The sequence below is a fragment of the Mercurialis annua genome, linkage group LG1-X (genome assembly GCF_937616625.2).
Source record: "Mercurialis annua linkage group LG1-X, ddMerAnnu1.2, whole genome shotgun sequence".
Classification (NCBI taxonomy): domain Eukaryota; kingdom Viridiplantae; phylum Streptophyta; class Magnoliopsida; order Malpighiales; family Euphorbiaceae; genus Mercurialis; species Mercurialis annua.
In genome coordinates, this window is record NC_065570.1 from 67724950 (window position 1) to 67747879 (window position 22930).

General features: G+C 33.5%; 2 protein-coding genes and 1 long non-coding RNA gene across 4 annotated transcripts; 1 reads left to right on the plus strand and 2 right to left on the minus strand.

The window, feature by feature from the left end:
* Nucleotides 1-1767: 1767 nt before the first annotated feature.
* LOC130015006 (uncharacterized) lies at nucleotides 1768-4178 on the minus strand. Its single transcript, XR_008789993.1, has 2 exons — nucleotides 3699-4178; nucleotides 1768-1963 (listed from the first exon to the last, which is right to left on the minus strand). It is a non-coding gene; the product is annotated as an uncharacterized LOC130015006 (long non-coding RNA).
* Nucleotides 4179-6588: 2410 nt separating this feature from the next.
* LOC126665201 (DNA-directed RNA polymerase 3, chloroplastic) lies at nucleotides 6589-17956 on the plus strand. 2 transcript variants are annotated; one of them, XM_050357922.2, is made up of 19 exons: nucleotides 6590-7551; nucleotides 7928-8131; nucleotides 8260-8393; nucleotides 8577-8646; nucleotides 9064-9122; nucleotides 10050-10167; nucleotides 10698-10811; nucleotides 11160-11291; nucleotides 11585-12001; nucleotides 12780-12830; nucleotides 13781-13851; nucleotides 14115-14199; nucleotides 14299-14451; nucleotides 14836-14910; nucleotides 15018-15107; nucleotides 15785-15832; nucleotides 15924-16038; nucleotides 16673-16776; nucleotides 17277-17956. In XM_050357922.2, the coding sequence occupies exons 1-19, from the start codon at nucleotides 6757-6759 to the stop codon at nucleotides 17385-17387; spliced, it is 2946 nt and encodes a 981-aa protein (XP_050213879.1). In that variant the 5' UTR covers nucleotides 6590-6756; the 3' UTR covers nucleotides 17388-17956. The 2 variants fall into 2 exon arrangements, 1 of the variants encoding a protein (XP_050213879.1); XR_007637562.2 differs by lacking the exons at nucleotides 16673-16776; nucleotides 17277-17956 and having other exon boundaries at nucleotides 6589-7551; nucleotides 15031-15107; nucleotides 15924-16017.
* Nucleotides 17957-18363: 407 nt separating this feature from the next.
* Nucleotides 18364-21570, minus strand: LOC126665202 (pentatricopeptide repeat-containing protein At4g30825, chloroplastic). Its single transcript, XM_050357924.2, has one exon. The coding sequence runs from the start codon at nucleotides 21381-21383 to the stop codon at nucleotides 18645-18647; it is 2739 nt and encodes a 912-aa protein (XP_050213881.1). The 5' UTR covers nucleotides 21384-21570; the 3' UTR covers nucleotides 18364-18644.
* Nucleotides 21571-22930: the final 1360 nt, after the last annotated feature.

Sequence of the window (22930 nt, forward strand, 5' to 3'; positions counted from 1 at the left end):
ACTCCCTCCGTGCCATTTTAATTGACAAAATATGGAGTTTTTGGTGTCCTATTCTAATTGACAAAACTAACTTAACTATAATTTTTTTTTAACTTTTCATCTTTACCCTCATTTAAATTTAAACTGTTTATGGAAAAATGGTGAATATTTAATGAGAATTTGACTAACATACTAATAGTATTAGTTAGCTCCATTATCAATAGAGGGGTATAGAAGTAACTATTTATGTCATTTATTAGTTTGTATTGGTTATTGTAATTTAGTTATTATGGCGAAAGTCAAAATTAAAGAGAGGAATACAATAACTAAAGTCAAACAAAATAAATATAAATGAACATTAGATATATAAATATAGGGTTTTACTCTATCCAGCACAACCCCTATTTACTAGATATCGCCTTTTCTAATTATCTCCTTGCCCTTTTAACTAGCACATAATAATTCTTTTCCTCTCAACCTCATTCCAGTCCCGAAATTGTAATGGCTGATAACGATTCCAAACTAAACTAATTAATTTGAATTAATCTAAACTAACTAATTCTAATTAAAAACAAAGAAAACGATAATTTTTAATTGAACGTTTCCAGATTATGTTTTTTCAGAGGGAGAGACGTTTTCAAATTACGTTTCTCCAGAGGGGGAGACGTTCCCAGGTTATGTCTCCCCAGAGGGGGAGGCGTATCCAGATTATTTTTCAAAAACGTCCCCATGAAATTTTTCGAATAAAAAATTATTTTTCGATTTTTTTTAAAAATTAAACGAAAAACTTATCGTGTTATCTCGTCCTCTTTCCCGATTAGATTTCGAAATTTTCACCCAAGATTTTTGTTATTCGTGTTTGAATGTGAGTTAAGAGGATTTGAATGTCAGTTTTAGAATTAGGAAAAGGTAAAAAGGTATTTAGGTAAAAAAAGGGCGCGGTACTTAATAATTTAGGGGCGGAAAATAGTAGTCCACTAAATATATGGATTCTATATGATAAATGTATATTTTCTATTTCAATTATTTTTGAAAAGTAGTCCGATTAATCCGCCCATATATAAAATATATAACAATTACATACAAAAACTAAAAATATTATACTTTTTGTAGGTTAAAAAAAATCATTTATATGTATATTATTTTAAAAATTATATTATTAATCAATCGGTATATTTTTATTAAAAAAGAAAGAGTTTAATTGTATTTTCAATAAACTTTAATGAAGAATTATGTCTTCTTTTGAAAAAAAAAACTTCTTTGCCTATTCAAACAATTGGGCTGGGCCTAAAAAATTATGTTTTTTGTTTTTGTTTTATGGATCAGCAAAGCAAAAAAGTCTGCATATGAATGAGTGCAAACATAAGAGCTAAATAAGAAAGAAACCATTTATTGTCAAAAAGAAAGAAAGAAACCATTTAGGGGGTGTTTGGTTCGAAGTCGGGAATGGGAATGGGAATCGGAATGGAAATTTTGCCATGTTGTTTGGTTCCATCAAGTAATGGGAATGATTCCATTAGTTTGTGTTTGTTTGGCAATAATTTAAAATGGGAATGGGAATCAATTCAATTTTTAACTCTACAATTAATTGTCTTGAAAATTATGAAAATTACGCAAAAATAAAATATAATTAAAATATATAATTGCTATAAATTACAATTAAATCATTCATTAAAAATATGTCTAGAATAATTTGTTTATAACACAAACATCAGCGTTTTGATCAACATCGTTATAATCCATAAACTACAATTTTATGTCTCAAAAAATTTAAAAATTACACAAAAATAAAAGATAATTAAATACATAATTTTTATAAATTGCAATTAAATCATTCATTAGAAATATGTCTAGAATAATTTGTTTATAACACAAACATCAACGTTTTAATCAACATCGTTCTAATCTATAAACTAAAAAAATACATGATAATTTTAAAATTGAAACACTCGAAAACACTGCCAATAGCTTTGGAGTAATTAACCTGCAAATACAATTAGATTTAAATGAGTCAAATTACCAAATACATAAGATAATGAAACCAATAAAGTAATTAAACACTCAACATATTATCAAGCATTCAAACAAAGCAGAATGCATGATATGAGCCGAGATGGTAAGATTAATAGATCTTCAAATGCAAAAAAATACATGATAATCTTTAAGTGCAAAAAATACATCAATTGCTGACAATTACTGTCTGCTTAACCTCCCAAAAAATCCCTGAAATATCTCCATTTTTTATCTTATTATGCAGAGAAAAGAAAAGAGGGTGGTCAAGAATTTCATGTTACAATATGATATCATACGTGTGCTTCAAGAAGAAGGAGCTGACGTCACAGGTTTTTCATATTATAAAGTTGGTCATCGGGTATTGTATACAATTAAATCCCAGGTCTAGTATTCTATTGCATTAATTCTTTGTTGATTAGAAGATGCATCAGTCAAAAGCTATAAAACATGCTCAGTAGATCATGTATTCAGCTAAAGCAAACTTCTCGTCTAATCTAGCAACATAACAACAAATACAGCCAATCTAAAGTGAAATTAATGGAGATGGCGGACAATGAAATCACATGAGACTAAGCAGTTAATTCATGAGCTCAAAATATTCAAAGATTACATAATCAAAGTCAATGCAACAAACAGAATTAGCATGCCAGAATAAATGCAGCAGTCAAAAGCTATACAACATGCCCACTAGATCATTAATTCAATCAAGAAATCCACAAGCAAAGAAAACCCAAAAGGGTACTCATCAAATTAAAATCAAACCAAACCAACAAAAAGATAATTACTTCACTTATCTTTAAGCTCACTAAGCAACTGAAAAACACAACAATGGATCAAAAATTTAAATACTCACATAATCGTTTAAGCAAATGAACAAAACCCCAAGCTAAAAGGGCACTCATAAAATCTAACCAAATCTCAATCTACCAACAAAAAAAAAAGTTGAGGCACTTACTTTTGAGCTCTTCAAGCCAACGACCGACACTTTCAAAAGTAGTATCGCGACTAATAACATAAACAATGAGAGCACCAACAACACCACTATAGTAATTAGAAGTAACACTAATGCATATACCTAAAGATAATACACTTTCCTGAAATTCGTTGGGCCAATCAGTAATAGAAAAGAGCAAGATCAAATATGCATAAGAGACAATCAATCACACTTGACAGAAATGAGAATGATTCCACTATAATAACCAACTTCAATATCCAACTTCAAATTATCATAAAAAAAACGAACCACATTATAATCCTATTGTGATGCAACCCAAATATATTCAAATGCAAACAAAAAAAATGCATTTATGAGCATGTTTCTCATATCAAATATCAAATTCTTTTTTTTTTGTTCATTTAATGCATATACCTACTGATTCTGAGTTTAAACGAAATACATCAAAATCATATCAAGAGCAGGCTATTATTAGTTTGATTTTACTAATTAGTAGGTACTCAAACAAGCAACTTACCAGTTGCAGCAAGCTCATACTCCAGCATATTAACCAAAAAAAGACAGAACAGAACACCAATCTTGCATGTGGGTAAAGCATAATCAAAATTACAATGCACCAAAGATAACAACAACTAAACCGAAATGCAAACAAAACCCAGAGACACAACAATAATTGTAACTGTAACTTCAATCACAAACAAAAATGAAAAACACAAACAATTGTTGAAATTATAACATAACAAGCACGTACTGGAGTAAGATAAGCGGTAGCGATAACAGATCAGGGGCGGAGGTAGCAGATCAGTTGTGACAGCGGAGTAGCAGAACAATAACTGCAGAGTAGATGAACGGTAGCTACTGAGTGGAGGCGGAAGCAGCTGATGAGTGGAGGCGGAAGCAGCTGATGAGTGGAGGCGGAAGTAGCTGATGAGAGGCGGAAGCAGCTTCAGAGAGGCGGAAGCAGTTGCAAAGTGGAGGCGATGGCGGTAGTTGAGCAGTGGCACCAGTAGCGATGGAGCAATAGAGAAAAATAGTAAAGCATCGTGTTTTTTGAAATAGAAAATTAGGTCAGGAATGAGAATGATTGAAGTGGATATGCTAGGGAATGGATGATTCCCATTCCAGGGGTCTTAGCATTCCCATTCCTGGGCTTAATTTGTGAAACAAACACATACTATGGGAATGGGCCATTCCCATTCCCATTCAGGGCCTAATTTACTCTAAACAAACAGCCCCTTAGAAGTTTTAGACCAAATTATACTATCCTTGCTTGAGGGGATATTTTTTCAGATTAATCTTTTATGAATCAAAATATCTATAGATCAATATAATTATATAATTGAGAGATATCTACATAAAACTATTAATTTTTTTAAAGTATTTTCTTTTAAATTCATGAAATCAAATATGAAACGGTTACATTTATAAGAAATTTGGAATAATTCGAAAACTAAACCCGATAACCTGACATGGAACAGATAACATGCTGTCTGATTCGCAGAACTTATTTACGAAAATAAAAATAAATTATTAACTGTTTCGCTAAATAAGTGCAGTCTTCAATCACTTTTCGATCAAACTTCTCCAATCACCCGTAAACTCACAACAATCCATTCAATCACCACTTAATAACTCCTTTATAAAAAAAAGACAACAACCTTTCACAGAGAAAGGATAATAAACATTTCACAGAGAAAAGATAAAATAAAATATACAGAAAAAAGATAAACAATGAAAAATAAATATAACTTATATAGCTCATAAACGATTCCATTTCATTATTGAACTATTTTGAATCTATCTTCGCTTCTTGTAGTTGAATTGCGCTCCGTTGATAAATTTTAATCCATCGAGAAAAAATGATAAAAAAATCGCTATTTATATATTTATGAAATTAAACAACATAAATAAAAGGATGACTACCGTCAATTAAGAAAATCAAACCATTAACGGCGACCGGATAAAAATTAAGAAAAAAAACTCTTGGGGGCTAGGGTTTGTATTTTAATAGATAATTCTCATTAGTTATTTGAATAAAATATTTATCAAAAGTAAGGATATTTATGAATTTTAAATTGAATATATAATTCTCATTAGTTTTCAACTCGGATAAAATATTTTTATATATTTATTGATTTTATATTCGAACTAAGGTGAAATTTTATAAAATTTCACATTTTATATATTTAAAATTCATAGATTTAGCAAAATTTGTAAACTCTAGAAACCACCAATTCAATCGGGGCCTAGATGTCGTATAATTATTTTTAATACATAAATAATTAAATTAGATTAACAGAAAAAAAAAACAAATTAATTAAGTACCATTTAAAAATCACATCCTAAATTTGTTTTAATTCGTCATTAATAGTATATATTAATTTTATTTGTTTAAATTATGATAAATTTATATTGGAATTATTTTCCAAATACCTGTTTTTGGCAAAAAAATTACAACATTTTGGCCCATCTTTCCCGCATTTTCTACGCTGCCTATTTTTCTAACTTATTTACAAAAGTACCCACTATATATAGAAGCCTTATCTCATTTTAGGTTAAATTTTTATATAACCGCTTTTTTTCCTCTCTCCTCTCAAAGTTCTATCTTCTTTTTTTCTTATATTCTTCTTCTTTTTCGTTTGATTTTCAGTTTTTCTCCTCCGGTTACTTTTCCGTTCGCTTTTCCGTTCGCGCTTCCGTTCGTTTACTTTCGATGGATTTCTCGTCGTTTTCGGTCATTTTTTTGTTTGCTTTTTCCGTTCGCGCTAGTCCGTTCCTCTCTTCCGTTCGCGCTATGAATTTATCGACTCGTTTTTAGATTTATGTAATTTTTTAGGTTTTTTGTAATGATTTAAACATTTTGTAAATAAATTATTGTATATTTATAATTTTTTGTTTATAAAATTGTTATACATATAATTATTTATTTTCTCTTTCTCTTATTCATAAATTTGTTTATTGCTACTGATTTTGTAAAGAACAAATTAATTTATGGTGCATTTGTAGTAATTTTATAATATATTTCCGTTTTAGTGTATTTCTGGTGTTTTTAGGGATACCTGTGTTTTTTGGTGTATTTCTGCCATTTTTTAGTATATCTATGATGCATTTACAGTGTCTATGGTATATTTGTAGTGTTTCATGGTATAGACCAAAAAAAACATTACAAGATGACATAAATACACTATATATATATACTATATACACACTAATCTTATACTATAAAAACACTATATATACAATATTATTACACTATAAAAAAATAAAAAAAAAATCCAGGTTAAAATCTATGAAAAATAAATAAATTATTAGAGACTGAAAAATAAGGTTGTGCAATTGGTCGGTTCGGTTGAAAAAAACCGAAAATCAAAATTGAAAATTGAAAAAGTTATTTGTGATATTTTTTTTAAGTATTTTTTATAAATAAAAAAAGTAAAAAAAGAAAATCAAAATTTAACAGATAAAAATGTAAATAAATTAACAAAACATGTATTTCAAGAATTATCATTTTTTTTATTAATTATGGATTTGTTTTTCTGACTCTTTTTAATTTGAGTGTTAATTACTTTCAGTTTTTCTATCTTTTTTTCCTAAAAAAAAAGAGAATTTGTGCTTGTTTTCACTGCAAAAATATCCTATTTTCACAGAAGGGACAAAAATAAGAACCTCAAGAATAGCCACCACCACTCTCTATTGAAGAGGTTTTAGAGAGGTTTCCCTTTGTCCATCTTCTTCCTCATCTTCTCCATCTTCTTCACTCTGTTATGCATACTCACCCATAAAAACTGGCTTCTACAGCTTCAGTAGCCATGACTCAAAGAGCTCAATTTCAGTACCAAAACTGGCCACCAAAACCTCCAAAAATCAACAGAACTCAACATCCCCATAAAAATCTCCACTTCCTTTCGATTCCCACTTCTCATTCTCTATCTAACAATTCACTCTCTTCCTCTTCTTTCCCTCTAATCACCAAATTCCCCAGAAATTTACTTCCTTTTCACCCTTTACATGACGCCACTGAAGAACATCTCATTCTAGAAAACCCTATTAAAAAGCTTGAATCTTTGATTAATTTAGAGTTACCCACTAACCACAATCATCAAATTTTGCATCAGGAATCACCTAAAAGAGTTTTTATCGAAGACCCACCTTGGATTTCAGCTCTTTTTTTCAAGAGTCTTTATAAAGTAGCTAATAAAGAAGTGAAATTGGAGTTCAAAGATATTGAGAAAAAGAAGTATAATTTGTTGCGGAGGCGGCAAATTAGAGAAGAGACTGAGGCATGGGAGGGAATGGTGGAGGAATATAAAGGTCTAGTGAAGGAAATGTGTGAGAGGAAGTTGGCTCCTAATTTGCCTTATGTTAAAAGCTTGTTTTTGGGTTGGTTTGAGCCGTTGAAAGAAGCTATAGAAGGGGAGCAGAATTTTCAGAGGTCAAAGAAGCAGAAGGCTGCATTTGCCCCTCATATTGAGCTGTTGCCAGCTGATAAAATGGCTGTGATTGTTATGCATAAGATGATGGGGCTGATGATGATTGGCCATGAAGATGGGTGCGTGCCCGTCGTCCAGGTTGCGGTGCAAATTGGCATGGCTATAGAGCAGGAGGTGAGTGTTACTGTGTTAAAAGTTCTCATTTTTTGTGTTGTTGGTCCTTAATTGTTTTATGGAGAATCATGTTAGTACTAGGGTTGGTGAATGCTGTGGAGGATGTAGAACTATGGAATTAAGATTGAGTAGTTGATTTGTGTAAATGTTGTTAGTTACAAGGATGTTGTCCATCTTGAGGGCAGTATTTGAGAGAGAATTTTCTAACTAAATCTAGGAGATTTCATGTTTGGTGATTCAAAAGAAATACTTGGATAGTCGGCTCGGAATTAAAGTGGATCATTTTATTACAAGCTAAACTTAAATTATTGACATATGTCAAAATTGAACACACTCTTGTGAATATATAAGAAAAATCATTCTTGTATCATCTCAGGTAAGAATTCACAGTTTCTTGGAAAAAACCAAGAATTTCCAGAGGAAGACTGCGACATGCGATGCTCAAGAAAATCTGGGAAAGGAGAAGGAGATACTCAGAAAACGTGTTAATTGTTTGATTAAAAGAAAGAGGCTGTCCGATGTGCAAAAGCTGGTGAAAAATGAAGAAATGAAACCTTGGGGTCGAGATAAGCAGGCTAAGGTATTCTGCCTTCTTTGCTTGTCTTTTTGAAATGTCTAATTGATTTGTTTTGAGATTGATGACATTTTGTTTCTTTTCGTTTCTTCTCTATACGTTTTCCCTTACTTATGCTAATTTCAATTGTGCAGCTGGGATGTCGCCTGATAGAACTATTAACTGAAACAGCTTTTGTGCAACCTCCAGTTAACCAATCAGCAGATGTTCCACCAGATGTTCGACCGGCATTTAGGCACAAATTTAAGATTGTAAAAAATAGTCCAGGGTGAGATGTCTGTTGATTACTTTTTGGGCATTGCCTCGTTCATGAGGTGGCTAATTTCTAGACATTAAAGTCTCATATTATTAGCTACTTATCATAAAATTCTGAATGATGCAGGTTTTGCTTTATTATCTTGTTTTCTCAGTTTCAAATTTTCATGTTTAGTTTAATTCTGTGGTCTTGCAGGCAGAAAATGGTGAAGAAGTATGGAGTTATAGAATGTGATTCCCTGATCCTCAAGGGGATGGATGGATCTGTGAGTTAAGATATCTCTTTGATTTTGAACTCTCTGATTGGTCCTTTTCAAATTGATTTCCGCTGCATTTTTAATTCTAAGCCTGCATGCTCAAATTGCATATAGGAAACTTCTTTTAGCAAACTTAGTTATTATTGCGTTGTTACTATCTCATGTTTGCTGTTATTACACATGTCATTTAATGAATCCAAAATAATTAACCACACGTCATCATGACTTTTTTATGGTCCTCCTGTAAGAAAAGAAAACAGCTGTAAGCGGTATGAAAGATCTTAAATCCCGAGTGTTAATCTATCTGCAGCATATGGTGTTGCTGGCGAATTTCTTTTTGCATCACAAGTTCTATGCATTTAATGCATATCCTTGTTTTTTGACTGTATGCTACTCGACTAATATAGTACCTTTTTCCTTATGCAGGCTAAGCATATGTTGATTCCTTATTTTCCTATGCTGGTACCTCCAAAAAAGTGGAGAGGGTATGCTTGATATACAGTCATAGCTGATATAGAATTGTGTGTATTGCATTTTCTTTCAAAACTGCTGTTACAATTGCTATAAATGGCTTAAGAGTCGATATAATGATTGCACCGTAAGTTACAAAAAAATGCATAGCTTCTAAATTGTAGAGATAAGAAAAGAGGGATGGGAAGAAAGGGAATGGTGGTTGGCTTTAGGTATACATATCAAATATGGATATGACCCCGGCATTTTGAATATTTCATTATGTTTTTGCAATGATGTTACTATAGTGGTTTGATTATGACCACAATTTTTGCCTGATGGAACTATGACCACAGTTTAAATCAGCGATTAACTAATTGTTAACTAGGGGTTTTCATTTTCTCCTCATCTTTTTTCTTATTTCCTTTCATTTTGCTTTTATAGAATCGTTAGAAAATAAACATGCAACTCACACACACATCTTAAATAAGATTTTTTATGTGGTGCAACAATTCTCTTAGATTCCTGGAGCCACTTTTGATTTTTCACCATGAAAGATAAAAGTTAGAACGGCCTAGTTATTGTAGTGTTTTTCTTTTACATGTAGGAATTGAAGAAAATTGTAGTTACTAGAAAGTATTCCCCTCTAACTGGAATCAACGTACTGACAAACACACCTCATTAAACACACCTCATTAATTTCCGCTACTCCATGCAAACCCACCCCCGACACAACTCTCCTTCCCTACCTCACACCCTGTTCTTCTTACATAGCTTTTGCAATATGTAATTTTCTCGTAATGTGAGCCAGAGCTTCAATATTTATCTTGTTTTATATAAAAGCTTATACTAAAGAATGAAGTAATATATAGATTGCACTTGGACATGCAGAGTAGCTAATGTTTGTTTGAAGCAATTTGGACTTTAATTATATTCTGATTTGAAATACCTGGACCTGGAAGGTACGACAAGGGTGGGCACTTCTTCCTGCCTTCATACATCATGCGTACTCATGGTTCTAGGAAGCAACAGGATGCGCTTAAGAGTATTCCTGCAAACAATATGCAGAAAGTATATGAGGTGAGGAGATATTAGCTTCTTTTATTTTATTTATTCTTTTGTCTTTTGTTTAATTCTACATTTGCTGCATTCAGGTAGATTATAAATTTATAGTATTTTGAGACATATTTTGTGCATTTTTGATGATGTCAGTTATGTGTACCATTTAACATCCAGAGAGAGTTGAATTAAATAATTTGTTGGTTGATTTCTTATGATTTACCAACTGCTTTCAATTCGTTTTAAAGGGTTCACATGTGATTATTTTAATTTGGAGTTGACTGCTGTTATCTTGCCTGTTTATTTTAGATTTGTGTTTTCTGTTCTGCCTGGTTTATTGACATAAATCTTTCTATCATAGGTGCATAACACGCATTCTTAATTTCGTAATTTATAATAGGGTTTGAAGTAATTAATTTCAGTTTTTTGTGCTCGCATTATCTTACCGTAGCTTAGATCATGCAATTTTCAATTCAAGCTGCGACTATTCCTTGTGTGAATAATAAACTTGGAGCATGATTATATGTGGTTCTTAAATGGCATGTGAACAGGCCTTGGACACACTTGGGAACACTAAATGGAGGGTCAACAGAAGAGTCCTTGATGCTGTGGAGACTATATGGGCAAGGGGCGGCAACATTGCAGGCTTAGTTGACCGAGAAGATGTTAGTGCAACTTTAAATTTCATATCTCTTGTATTTGTTTTTACAAAAGAATTGTTCGACTTTCATCAGCAGTTTTTGACTTGGGGACTGGCATCCTATGATTCACTCTTCTTCTGAAATAATGCTCATGTGTCAAGACTTGATCATCATAAAACTCCAAGTTAATTGCTATATAGTTTTACCCTTGGAAAAATTTATTAGTCATCTTAGTTTGAAGATAGTAGGTTGGATACTTACAGCTGTAGTTCTTATGTTCAATAACTTGATAAACTATAAATGAGGGTTGCTCGAAATCCCACATAAACTAGGTTTATGTTACCTGATTTTCTTTTTCCAAATTGGTTTCAGATCCCAATACCAGAGAAACCACTATCCGAGGATTTAACAGAACTTCAAAGCTGGAGATGGAATGTGAGGAAGGCAAAGAAGACAAATCGCGAGCGACATTCTCAACGATGCGACACTGAACTTAAGCTTTCTGTAAGATTTTTTTATTATAGTATCTTTTCAGTCATACGAAATCTTGTTTTTGGTGCATCGTTAAGTTATTTGTTGAATGCATGTATAGCAGAGATGGGTATCAATCATGTCAAGTCAAATTCCATTGGCTTTTATATACACCAATCTGTAACTGTAAATTCACTTGATAACTGAAGCAAATTGATTGTGTAGTCATTGACCTAGTTTAGTTACCAAGAAGTTTTCATGCATATATTATGCTTACATTTGATACCCATGACAGACATATTCTGAACGAGCTCCTTTTGAAACAGGTGGCTCGAAAACTGAAAAATGAGGAGGGATTTTATTATCCTCACAATCTTGATTTTCGAGGACGTGCATATCCAATGCATCCACATTTGACTCATCTAAGCTCTGATTTGTGTCGAGGAATTCTTGAATTTGCAGGAGGACGACCGTTAGGGAAATCTGGGTTACGGTGGCTGAAGATACATTTGGCAAACCTGTATTCAGGAGGAGTTGAAAAACTGTCTCATGATGGGCGCCTAGCATTTGTGGAAAATCATTTGGCTGACATATTTGATTCCGCTGAAAACCCTGTCAATGGAAACCGCTGGTGGTTAACAGCCGAGGATCCTTTCCAGTGCTTAGCTGCTTGTATTAATCTTTCAGAAGCCTTAAAGAGCCCATCACCACACACTGTCATCTCTCACCTGCCAATCCATCAGGTAAACTGTTAGCCAGAAGCATAAATAGCAGCAGAAATAATTGCAGCTATTGCAAATAGAAACTATATCTACAATCAATAGTTAGTTGACCTCAACTCTGTGCAACTTAACTCGGTCTCATTTAACTAGCTATGATGACACTTTAAAATGAGCTTTCTCTACAGAAGAGATTTTAAAAAAAATTATTTGGACTGGCTGACATTCTATAACATGTAGGAAATTGGGCACTATAATTCATTTAAAGAGAATTTCCTAGGATATCATTCTCAGTGCACCAGAATCTGCACTTGTGAAGATTTACTAGTGATTTCTTTGTTCCATCTGATTAGAGCGATAACCCTGTGAACAGCAATTTGGCTGGTGATAATGTGCATTTCTCGTCTGTTATTAGAATAAGATGCTTGATATCAAAGTCAATATCTTTGTCTCTGATTTTATGTGTGGAAACTGAGATATGTTTACATAATATTTAAATTGAAATTTCTGATTACTTCACATTCTTATTATAAGGTTAGGTATTGGCACCTATTGTCATTTGTTACTATTATATAATCTGTAGTTCTGGTATCTCTGTCATTAACATGTTTTTAATTTCTCATCTAATGCATGGTCATGGTACATGAAGTACTTTTCCAATTGTACCGGGATGCTAGATTGGTCTTGCCTGCACATATCTATACTGTGATCTTTATAGCTCTCTTCGTCTTTTTTTGTGTTATGATGCTAATGTAGAGTTAATTCCTGCTTGCTCTCTCTCCCTGTCTCTACCCTCAAATAGGATGGATCATGCAATGGCTTACAGCACTATGCAGCCCTGGGAAGAAACAGTGTATGTCTCGTTATTATCTTTTCTGCTGATTGTTCTGTTAACCACATAGTGTTTTGCATGTTTTTATTTTTTTATTTTTTGCCACCATTCTCAGAAAACATAGTTAGCGAGTAATCGTGATTGATTACGTGATGTCCAGAATTTCTCTTAAGCTCTGTGATGGTCTCACTTATCCCCTAGATTGTTATTTGGTCATGTGGTGCACGAATCATCCTTTTAGAGTCTGTGCTTGTGACATAAAGGGGTAATTGTTGATCAAATTTACGCGTGCCTTCTAATTATGCTGTATAACTTCTCTTCTTTTTCCTTCCTATACTTTTTTTTTTGCATAACCGGATGTTAAGGCTTTAAAGGTTGTTTCATGTTAAATTCTTATTTATTTGTCAAGTAATAGGAGATAACATGATAGTGTGCTTATGTACAAATTATTTTTCCTCACCAAAAAAGGAATGGAAATTGGTTTCTTTTCTCAAAAAGAACACATCGTTGATGTTTGAAACCTTGAACTACTTAATTAGGATGTTTCAGGTTCAACTGTATGAAATTCATCTAAAGTAACTTAGCTTGCAGCCACATGGTATACTTATATTGGGAAAGAAATTAACATTTCATGCCGATGTTTGAGTATGAGCTCAAATTATTAGGAGCCTCACTCACTGGGGATTAGCCATTGAGGGGCTATGAATGAGGCTTGTCAGATCATTGCTTCTTGTATTCAATTGGGAACTAAATTATGTTCCATGCTTCTTGTTGAGTGTTCAAAATTAAGATAAAATGTTCTATCCTGAAAGCTCTCCTTGTGGCCCAAAGACCTTCAGTGATGTGATGATGGACCTGCAATTTATCACTTGCTATATCCAATTTCCTGTTATGATTTCTATTTCACTACGCCTTTCTATTAGTGGTTGGTACAAACTGATTAATCTATGCATGGAAAACATGATTTCCAGCCGGAAGCAGCAGCAGTTAACTTAGTTGCCGGAGAGAAGCCAGCTGATGTTTATACAGAAATTGCTGCCAGGTAGTGTATAGGTTGCTGACATTTGTTTTTCAGATGCGATATGTATTGTATTTTTTAGTTTTGATATAATCTGCTATTTTTGGTTGCTTTTTTTTTATAAAAAAAGTTAGGTATTTGAATATCTTCCGTAGGGATGGAAGTTACAGTCATTTCTTATCACATAAGACCTATCAGATCCTTGAATCTTTCTGGCATTATGTCTTCATGTGCATTTAGTTTTTGTTTTTCTTTTTAAATGAGAATTGAGTGATTCTTGCTGGCAGGGTCCATGAATTAATAGAAGCAGACAGCAAAAAGGATCCCGCTACAAATAAAAATGCTTTATTAGCCAAGCTTTTAATCGATCAGGTTGGTCTTATTTTTATTAGTCTTTTAAATTATTGTTTTTCTTGTGAGAGGAATATGGCATAAATGTCAACCAAATCTAAAACTTTGGGAGCTTTTCAGGTGGATAGGAAACTGGTTAAACAAACAGTGATGACTTCAGTATATGGTGTTACTTACGTTGGGGCACGTGAACAAATAAAAAGAAGATTAGAGGAGAAAGGCCAAATTACCGATGACAGATTGCTTTTCAGTGCAGCTTGTTATACTGCTAAGGTAAACAATGGTACCCATAGTTGAAAAGGATCAGGTATTTAAGAGCTTGAGTTGAAAAGTTTGATCTGGATCTGGCACTGTTAGCAATATGTGCCCACACGCCAACTCATATGGTCCTACATTATTGGTGGAAGGGGAATATATGTAATTTGAATAACCCAATCCCAACTACTAGGTGCAATTTGTGCTAGCCGTTTAGGTCAAGTTGTTTGGACCTAGTTTTAAACTTACTCAGGCTGTGACTTCATGGTTGTGCAACAAAATATACGTGCATGTGCATCTGAATAATTATGTTTAGTTGACACAATGATACAATATGGGCCTGAAAATGTAAACAATCATGTTGGTTAGTTTGTTCTTAAGTTGACATTATCCCTTCTTTAGGTGACATTGACTGCCTTGGGAGAATTATTTCAAGCTGCACGTGATATAATGAGTTGGCTAGGTGATTGTGCAAAGGTATGGTTTTCACATTTGAAAATAAGGCCAATTAAATCAACCAACTTGGTGACATCAGATATTTGATGGAGACGATCTTATATTTTTCACTTACGAAAGTACTGCAGGTTATTTCTTCAGAAGATCAACCCGTGAGGTGGACAACTCCCTTAGGTCTTCCTGTTTTGCAGCCCTATTATAAGACTGAAAGGCACCTTGTGAGTGTCATGTCATCCTTTTGTTTGATCTGACTTGACGTGAACATTTGCACCTTTAACATACAATTTATGCTACGTTCCTTTGCATTGATGATGTTTTGCCATTAGTTAGGTTATTCGCCTTCTGTTTGATCAAATACTGATAATACAAGGGCTGGTGTTTTTTGCTGCTTTTGTCATTGGTAGGGAAAATGTGAATTTGGCTGTGAGCATTTCGCAATAGGTGGGAACTATTGGTTATGATGAAAAAAAAATTAGCTGTAAGCTCATCAGAATTCCATCATGTGCACAATGAAAGGATAAATTCAATTTATTTAGTTGATCTGAAGTCATACCATACCTCCATCAAATGATTTAAAACAAGCTCCATGATTATGTCAGTTTTTTCCTCTTATCTGATCAGGATAGTGAACCCACCTTAGCTTTTTTTCCTATGTGCTGTTATGCTTGCGCGATTTGTTGGATTTGTGATCAAAGTAGGATAGTCATTTAGTGAAAGGGACTGTTCTTCTGTCATAGGATGCATACTAATATTATCGTTACTGGTTTTCTCACTGGCGGTGAGAAACTGTTACTAATGAGTAATGGCTGTACATCATTTAATATGTAGTAACCAATTTCTGAGTTAAGCTTCTCTTTTTCTAGCAGCACTTTGTAATTTAACTTGGTTTTTGCAGATAAGAACTTCACTTCAGGTTTTAGCCCTGCAACGGGAGGGTAACTCAGTAAGTTGCTCTAATTTTTTTGGCTTTTGTTTCTCTTTTTCTCTTTGGTGTTTTAAGCATTTACCAAACAAGATAAAATTTTATATACCAGGTAGAGGTCAGAAAACAGAGGACTGCGTTCCCACCAAATTTTGTGCATTCCCTTGATGGTACACACATGATGATGACTGCCGTGGCTTGTCGGGATGCTGATCTGCGATTTGCAGGTCTGTCTTGTGATCTACAGTAGATTTTATACTTCATGTTGTTTCCTTCATTTTTGTCCCGTGTCATCTCTTTTTTTTTTTATCACAAATGAACCAAATAATTAGATTTGTCACGTTTTCAAGTTTGGCTTGCTGGGTTTATCAAATCTAAATATACATCCTGTTTAAGCTCAATAAGTAATTCTTTGCCATTGACTTCCGTTTCCCAAGAACTTAGTGTCATTCTATTTTCTACTGGCCTTTTTTGTGTTGATTTCAATGTTTTTTTTGACTGAGGATGATGTTGAACGCTGATGAGATTCGGTCCCCTGGCATTTTCTATTCGTCGCCATTAAAATATTCATTTCTAATCAAAATTAGTTTGTTGGTCAGTTCAATTATTCGGTTTTTGCACACCCCTAGAGAGCCTGTTCATTACCACACACTAATTTGTTGGAACCTAATGCATGTTCTCAGTGTTCTTTATGTTTCTGATTCGTAATAATTTTGGATAGAATATAAGTTTGATTTGCATGGTAATATACTGTTAATCTGCTAACATCAGTTGTCTTGCACATAAAAGCTTTACGACACACTTCTAAAACAGGTCTGTCTCTCGTATGAAATTCTTCTAACAAATGAGTCATCTCTGCAGGTGTGCATGACTCTTTCTGGACACATGCCTGTGATGTAGATCTGATGAATCAAATCCTCAGGGAAAAGTTTGTGGATCTTTATAGCATGCCAATACTTGAGAATGTGAGTTGTGTTGATTTTGCTCTTAGCATGGACCAAAGTAAGGGTGTGCATTTAGTTCAAACCAAACTAAAATTCTAATCTTTTTAAACCAAATTGTCCTGATTTTAATAACTGTACCAGTCGTTTCGATTTGTTTTCAGTTTCTTTTGATTATTGGGTTCAGTTCTGCACCAAAAGTGACCTGAAACTTTTTTGTACTCTTAGAACCGAACTGAAAAACTATATTTTTAAATAATTTTAAACTGAGCCAGACCAGATTTATATTATTCAGTTTTGAAATAAAGTTTGCTAAAAGCAAATGGTGAACTCAACCTAAAAATGGGAACAATTTAGATCCTTTCTGTACAGGTGGCATCTGCTTGGAATGAGTTATTTTGATATTTCTTCTTGGTCATTTTTGTATTTATCCACTTTCAGATACAAATTCAACTCAATAATATAAGTACTAATCTTCTACTTTCATGATCTTTGAACCTTGCTATACCTTGGATTGTCACCAGTTGCTTGAGGAATTCCAGACATCATATCCAGCGCTGAAGTTTCCACCTCTTCCAGAGAGAGGCAATTTTGATTTGCAAGAAGTTCTTAAATCTCCATATTTCTTCAACTGATTCTTCAAGCAGACCTGCCATGCGTGCTAATGCTTCTAATTTCAGCTCAGGAACACCTAGAATTTTACAGGTTTTCTGTCCAGAGTTGAGCCGAAGTTTTTTTCAAACGGGGGTTGAGCTGAAGTTAGAAATGCTAAACAGAAGCCTCATTTGGCTTGCTGGTCCCAAAATCCTGAAAGATTATGAAGAGATTACCTTGCGGACCGCCTGTACAATCGTAAGTAACTAGATGAAAGCAGTAAAGACTGCAAATCGGCTCGGGTTGCTTTATAATATATCCTCGAACATTCGGGGTGAGGTTTTTGGAGACTAACCAGAAATAATAGAAATCGTAGATCGGCCTGCGGTGAAGATGACACATAGAACATTTGCCTCATGGAAGCTAATCACAATCAGGTGATGTAATCTTTTCAGTTGATGTACTATGTGTTCTGTACATATTTTATCAGCATAGGAAGAAAATAATCCATTATTTACTAGTAGTAGGAAAATGCTAACTTTAATATTTGTATGGGAAATGACAAATACTGCAACAGTTTTGCTATTAATTCAAGAGAGGATATTTGAAATTTTGACTAGATTTAATTTACTTCTCAATCTCAAACTCTCGTTTTTGAGTTGCCCTGAAGCATCATTGTTCTTTCTTGTGAAGCTGTGATGCCAGTTGCTGGTGCAGCTACTTGATTCCTTATTTATATTGTAAGCCACATTGAATGAGAACTTGTTGAATCTTATATGTCAGCCTCAAGTTTCATTTCCATTTCCAGAAATACTTTTGAAATTTTGAATCTTTATGTTTATAACATATCCTTCGAAAAAACATAATTTTGCCGTATTCTGTTCGAGTATTTTCACTACTTTGTATTTGTAATAAAGCAAGGCAGGCAAGTTCCCATTTGGAGACATAACTTTTACTTGTTCAAATAAAATTTAAAGTGAAACAATGTCAGAAATTATGAATGTAGATTCGTAAATATTGGATTCCATAAACAAATATTGGATTCCATAAATAAACAAGAGTTGAAACAATTCGGATTTCGACATGTACAGAAAGAAACTTCATTCTCAATTTTGCAAGAATTTCTATAAAAGCCAATCGTTTGCTTCTCTTTGATGGATGTTTGATTTTTCTACAACGTATCCTAATTTTTGGCATAATTAGTATCTAAAGGCAGGCTCGTCTGCGTATGAAGAGGCATCCATTTATAAATAAAAATACCTGCAATGTAGAGCATATTTACACCAGTTTTATGCGTTCTATAGTCCCAATTGCTTCATCCACAAGGACCATTTAACAGCCTCCAAGTATTTATCATTCTTTTGCAAAGCAGTAATCAAATTGGTGAAGGTTATTTTATCAGGTTCTATCCCATTCTCTCTCATTTCCTTCACCAAATAGATAGCTTCTTCTACCATCCCAGCAATTCCATATGCCTTTATTAATGTGTTATAGCTGCACAAGTCAGGTCCTAATCCACATTCTTTCAGTTCTGTCAGAACACCGGAAACTTCATTGATCCATCCTTGCTCTCCGTAGATATTCATCATAATGTTGTACGTATAATGGTCCGATGTACAACTTGATTGCTTCATTCTCTGCAACACATTTCTAAAACTTTCGATTTGACCTTCTTTTCCGTAGGCATCCAACATGCAATTGTAGGCTTCAAGGGAAACTGAAAACCCATCAAATTGCATATTGCGTACACTTGAAGCCATATTCTTGAAATCTTTATTGTGCCCGTAAGCCGCTGTAATCGTGTTATAAGAAATTACATCAACCAATCCTAGTTTTCTGGCCATCAAGAACAATTCTCTTACCTTGCTAAAAAGCTTAGCTTTCCCGTAAACGTCGAGCATGACGTTGAAGGCGATTGTATTAGGCGAAAACCCGCGCTGAAGCATCTCATTGAAAAGTCTTGAAAGTTCACCAAGGGGCAGAGCACGAGCACAGCAATTTATAACACAATTATACAATTCTTGATCCCAAACGATGTCACTTTTCAAGATTTTATAATAAACATCTTTTAATTTACTCATCATTCCACACTGTTGATAAATACGGAGCATGTCGCGAAAGAGATAAATGTCTGGAACAATATCCTTTTGCATATCCATTGTTGCTAGAACAGAGCAAGCATCTTTGAGGGATCCCGCTTTGACATACATTCTTACCACAATGCTAAATGCAATCACATCAAAAGAAATTCCAGAAGATTTTAGTTCCAGATAGACTTTTTCTCCCTCAGTAAACCTGCCAAGAACACTGTAAATGTCGATCATAGTACATGCAATGTGCAAGTTTGGCTTATCTTTAGACTTTGGCATTTGAGTGTATATCCTAATAGCGTTTTCAAGGCGATCCAACTCCTTGCAAGAGCAAATTAGCAGATGATACAAGTTGTCCTCAAAAAGTGGATCCTTCCACTTTTTATCGCCCAAAACTTTCAAAGCATCATCAACCAGGAAATGCTTAACATAAGCCATGACAAGAATGGAGCAAGAAGTCTGGTTTACAAGAACATGTTGATAGAAAGAACCTTTCAGAAGTAACGGAACTTTATTAACCCTTCCGGCCCTTTCATATGCTTTCAGCAGAGTGCCAAGGATCGACGAGTACTGACATCCCATCATCAGCATATCTTCAAGTGTTCTACTGGCATCCTCTTCGTCTCCATGTTTAGCTTGTAAGTTTATTAGTGTATACAAGTTAGATGAGTTAGGTTTGAACCCCAATCGCTTAAGCTCTTTATAATACCATTCCGCCTCCTTATAATTGCCGGTTCGACCCCAACCTTCAATCATGGAACGGTATGTTGTTTCATCAGGCTCCAGTCCAGCGTTCCGGATGTCAAGGAACAGGCGTTGTGCAGCAGTCATGTTCGATAACTTCCCATACCCAGTTATCAGAATATTATATGCAACAGTATTGGGGGAAAATTGGGCCTCTTTCATTGCGACCAAGACCTGCTCCGCCTCCTCTAACCGACCTTGCTGACTATAAGCATTAAGCAGCACCAACCAATTCTCCATGTTCATCACAACTTTATCTTCTCTCATCAAGCCAATAACCTCTTCTGCTTTGTCATACAAACTTAAACGGGTGTATATAGTAATCATTGCAGAGTATGCAGATTGACAAATAACTCCAAAACTCCTCATTTTCGAAAACACAAATTCCGCTTCTTCAACATTCCAACCCTTTTGGTAAACCCCCATGAGCATGCCAAAGGTAGCAATGTTGGGCTGAACACCAAGTTCCAACATCATCCGAAACCATTTCCCGCTCAATTCCATGTTCCCTCTTTTAGAACAAGCATAAATAAGAGTGTTAAAAACTCGAAAATCAAGCTCACTACCTAGGCTACCATAAACTTCCCTAATCAACCTCTCAGCAGTCTCCCAATCTTCTCTCCTACCAAATACTCGAAGAACCACATTATAAGCAACCACATTCTTTTCTAACTTCCCATTATTCCTCATCCACTCGAAAAACCTCAAAGTTTTACTATCACCACTACACTTCTCAAGCCGTTTCAAAATCAAGTTACAATGTTGTAAACTCAATTTAGAATGAACAACACAGTAATTAACATCTAATTCGCCATCATACACTAAAAACTCCTCTATTTCTTGCTCAATATCATTCATTTTATAACTAAATTTAAAACCCACTTTTCTATTTACCCATTTCTTCAAACCACCCCTAGATTTCTTCCTAGTCTCATCTTTTGAATGCTCAATCAAATTCTCATGAACCGAATCATCAGTTGCTGATAAAACAATATCATCCTCAAACAACTCAGTGTCTATCCTAGAAACTTTAACAGGGCTAAATATATTAAAAGCAGTGACTACACAAGCTCTAGGTGAAGATATAGAACTAGAAATTGAAAAAAGTGAGGTAATAGTGGGAAATTGAAGTGGGTTTATAGAACAAGCTGGTTTGTTTGAATCAAATGAATGTAGAGTTATGGATAACGTAATTGAAGCCATGTGTTAAAACAATGGCCTGAAATGGAAGATTGTTGCATGTAGTAAGTGCTAAGATGAGAAAGCTAATACCTTTGTGACTGTAATTCTTGAAAGAGATAATGAAAGTTGAAGCAGTGGAGGAAAATCACAGTTTTTTTCTCTCTTCAGTTTTGTTTTTTTTATTGGGTGTAAGAGAGAAAACAAGAAATTTTAATGGGCAGATTTTATCTTTAAATGGTTGTGTTTGCTTGCTTAATAATTGACTACAATAAACTTGAAAAAAAACATGGTGCTAAGATTTATCTCAAAAATAATAATAAACCAAAATTGTGTTTGAAATATATTTTCAAATTTTTTGAAGCAATTTAATTATGTTCTACTTTGAAACTATGAAGTATTAATTCAACTAGTTGTAAGACCGTGCATTTGCACAGAATCTAATTAATAATTATTTACCAAATAATGACTAATATCTAATATCAACTAATAAATAAATATTTTCTTCAATTAAAAGAAATAATATGAATTACTTATTAATTATGACTTGTAGAATCTAAAAAAGTATTTTATTTAAATTTGAAATTCATAAAAATATTTATTTAGTATAAATATTTTATTCAAATTGGAAAACTAATGAATCTATCAATAACAAATTTTAAAAATTAAATAAGCGTTTTATCTAAGTTGGAAACTCATGAGAGTGCTCGTTTGGTCTTCTCAATTATATAAGTGCTAGTCGCAATCCCGCGTATTTGCGAGAAGTTACATTAATACTTAATTTAAATACTTTTTTTGAAAAAAACAATTGATGCAAAAAATATTCAATAAATCCTTATTTTGAAACTAATAAAATTTAATAAAATAAAAAATCTACCAATATTCTAACAATAAAGTTTTAAAGTATTGATATTTATGATATATTTTTTATATTTATCATGCCGGAATTTAGTCTTTTTCTCTCCTATAATTGTTTTCTACGTTTTCTTGCAAATTTACATGCATTTATTTATCATAATGAATTGTGAACCGGATAGCATAATTTTCCATATTTTATTACCTTCATAGAATATGCTTGTGTGATTACTTTAAAATTATTAATAAAATTAATGTTTCTTTTATATTATAAAGTACTAAAAAATTGGGTAAGCTTATCCTCTGTCAATTAGTGGAGGTATAGTTATGTAGGAAGACCATTCTTTCAAAGCAAAATAAAACGTATAATAATCAAATAATAAAACGTATAAAATAAAAGCACCTCCAGGAATGAATTGTGCTGGAAAGTGCAACTGTTAAATATTTTTAGAAAAATTACTTCCTTAATGAATAGAAATTGAAATTCAACTTTGAGGAAAATGGATGCAAAAACTGAACCAAACAATTTTCTATTATTAAAAAATGGCATTTGGGCGATTATTTGATAGCAATTAAAATCGATGGGAAGCTTAATGTGAGATTAATTTAAAGAGACCTGTTAATTTTTTAAAATCCACAGTTTGATTGTTAGAATTGTCAATATAAAGTGTCGAATGACATTTTATGGCTTGTTTGATGCTTAGCAATCCTAAAAA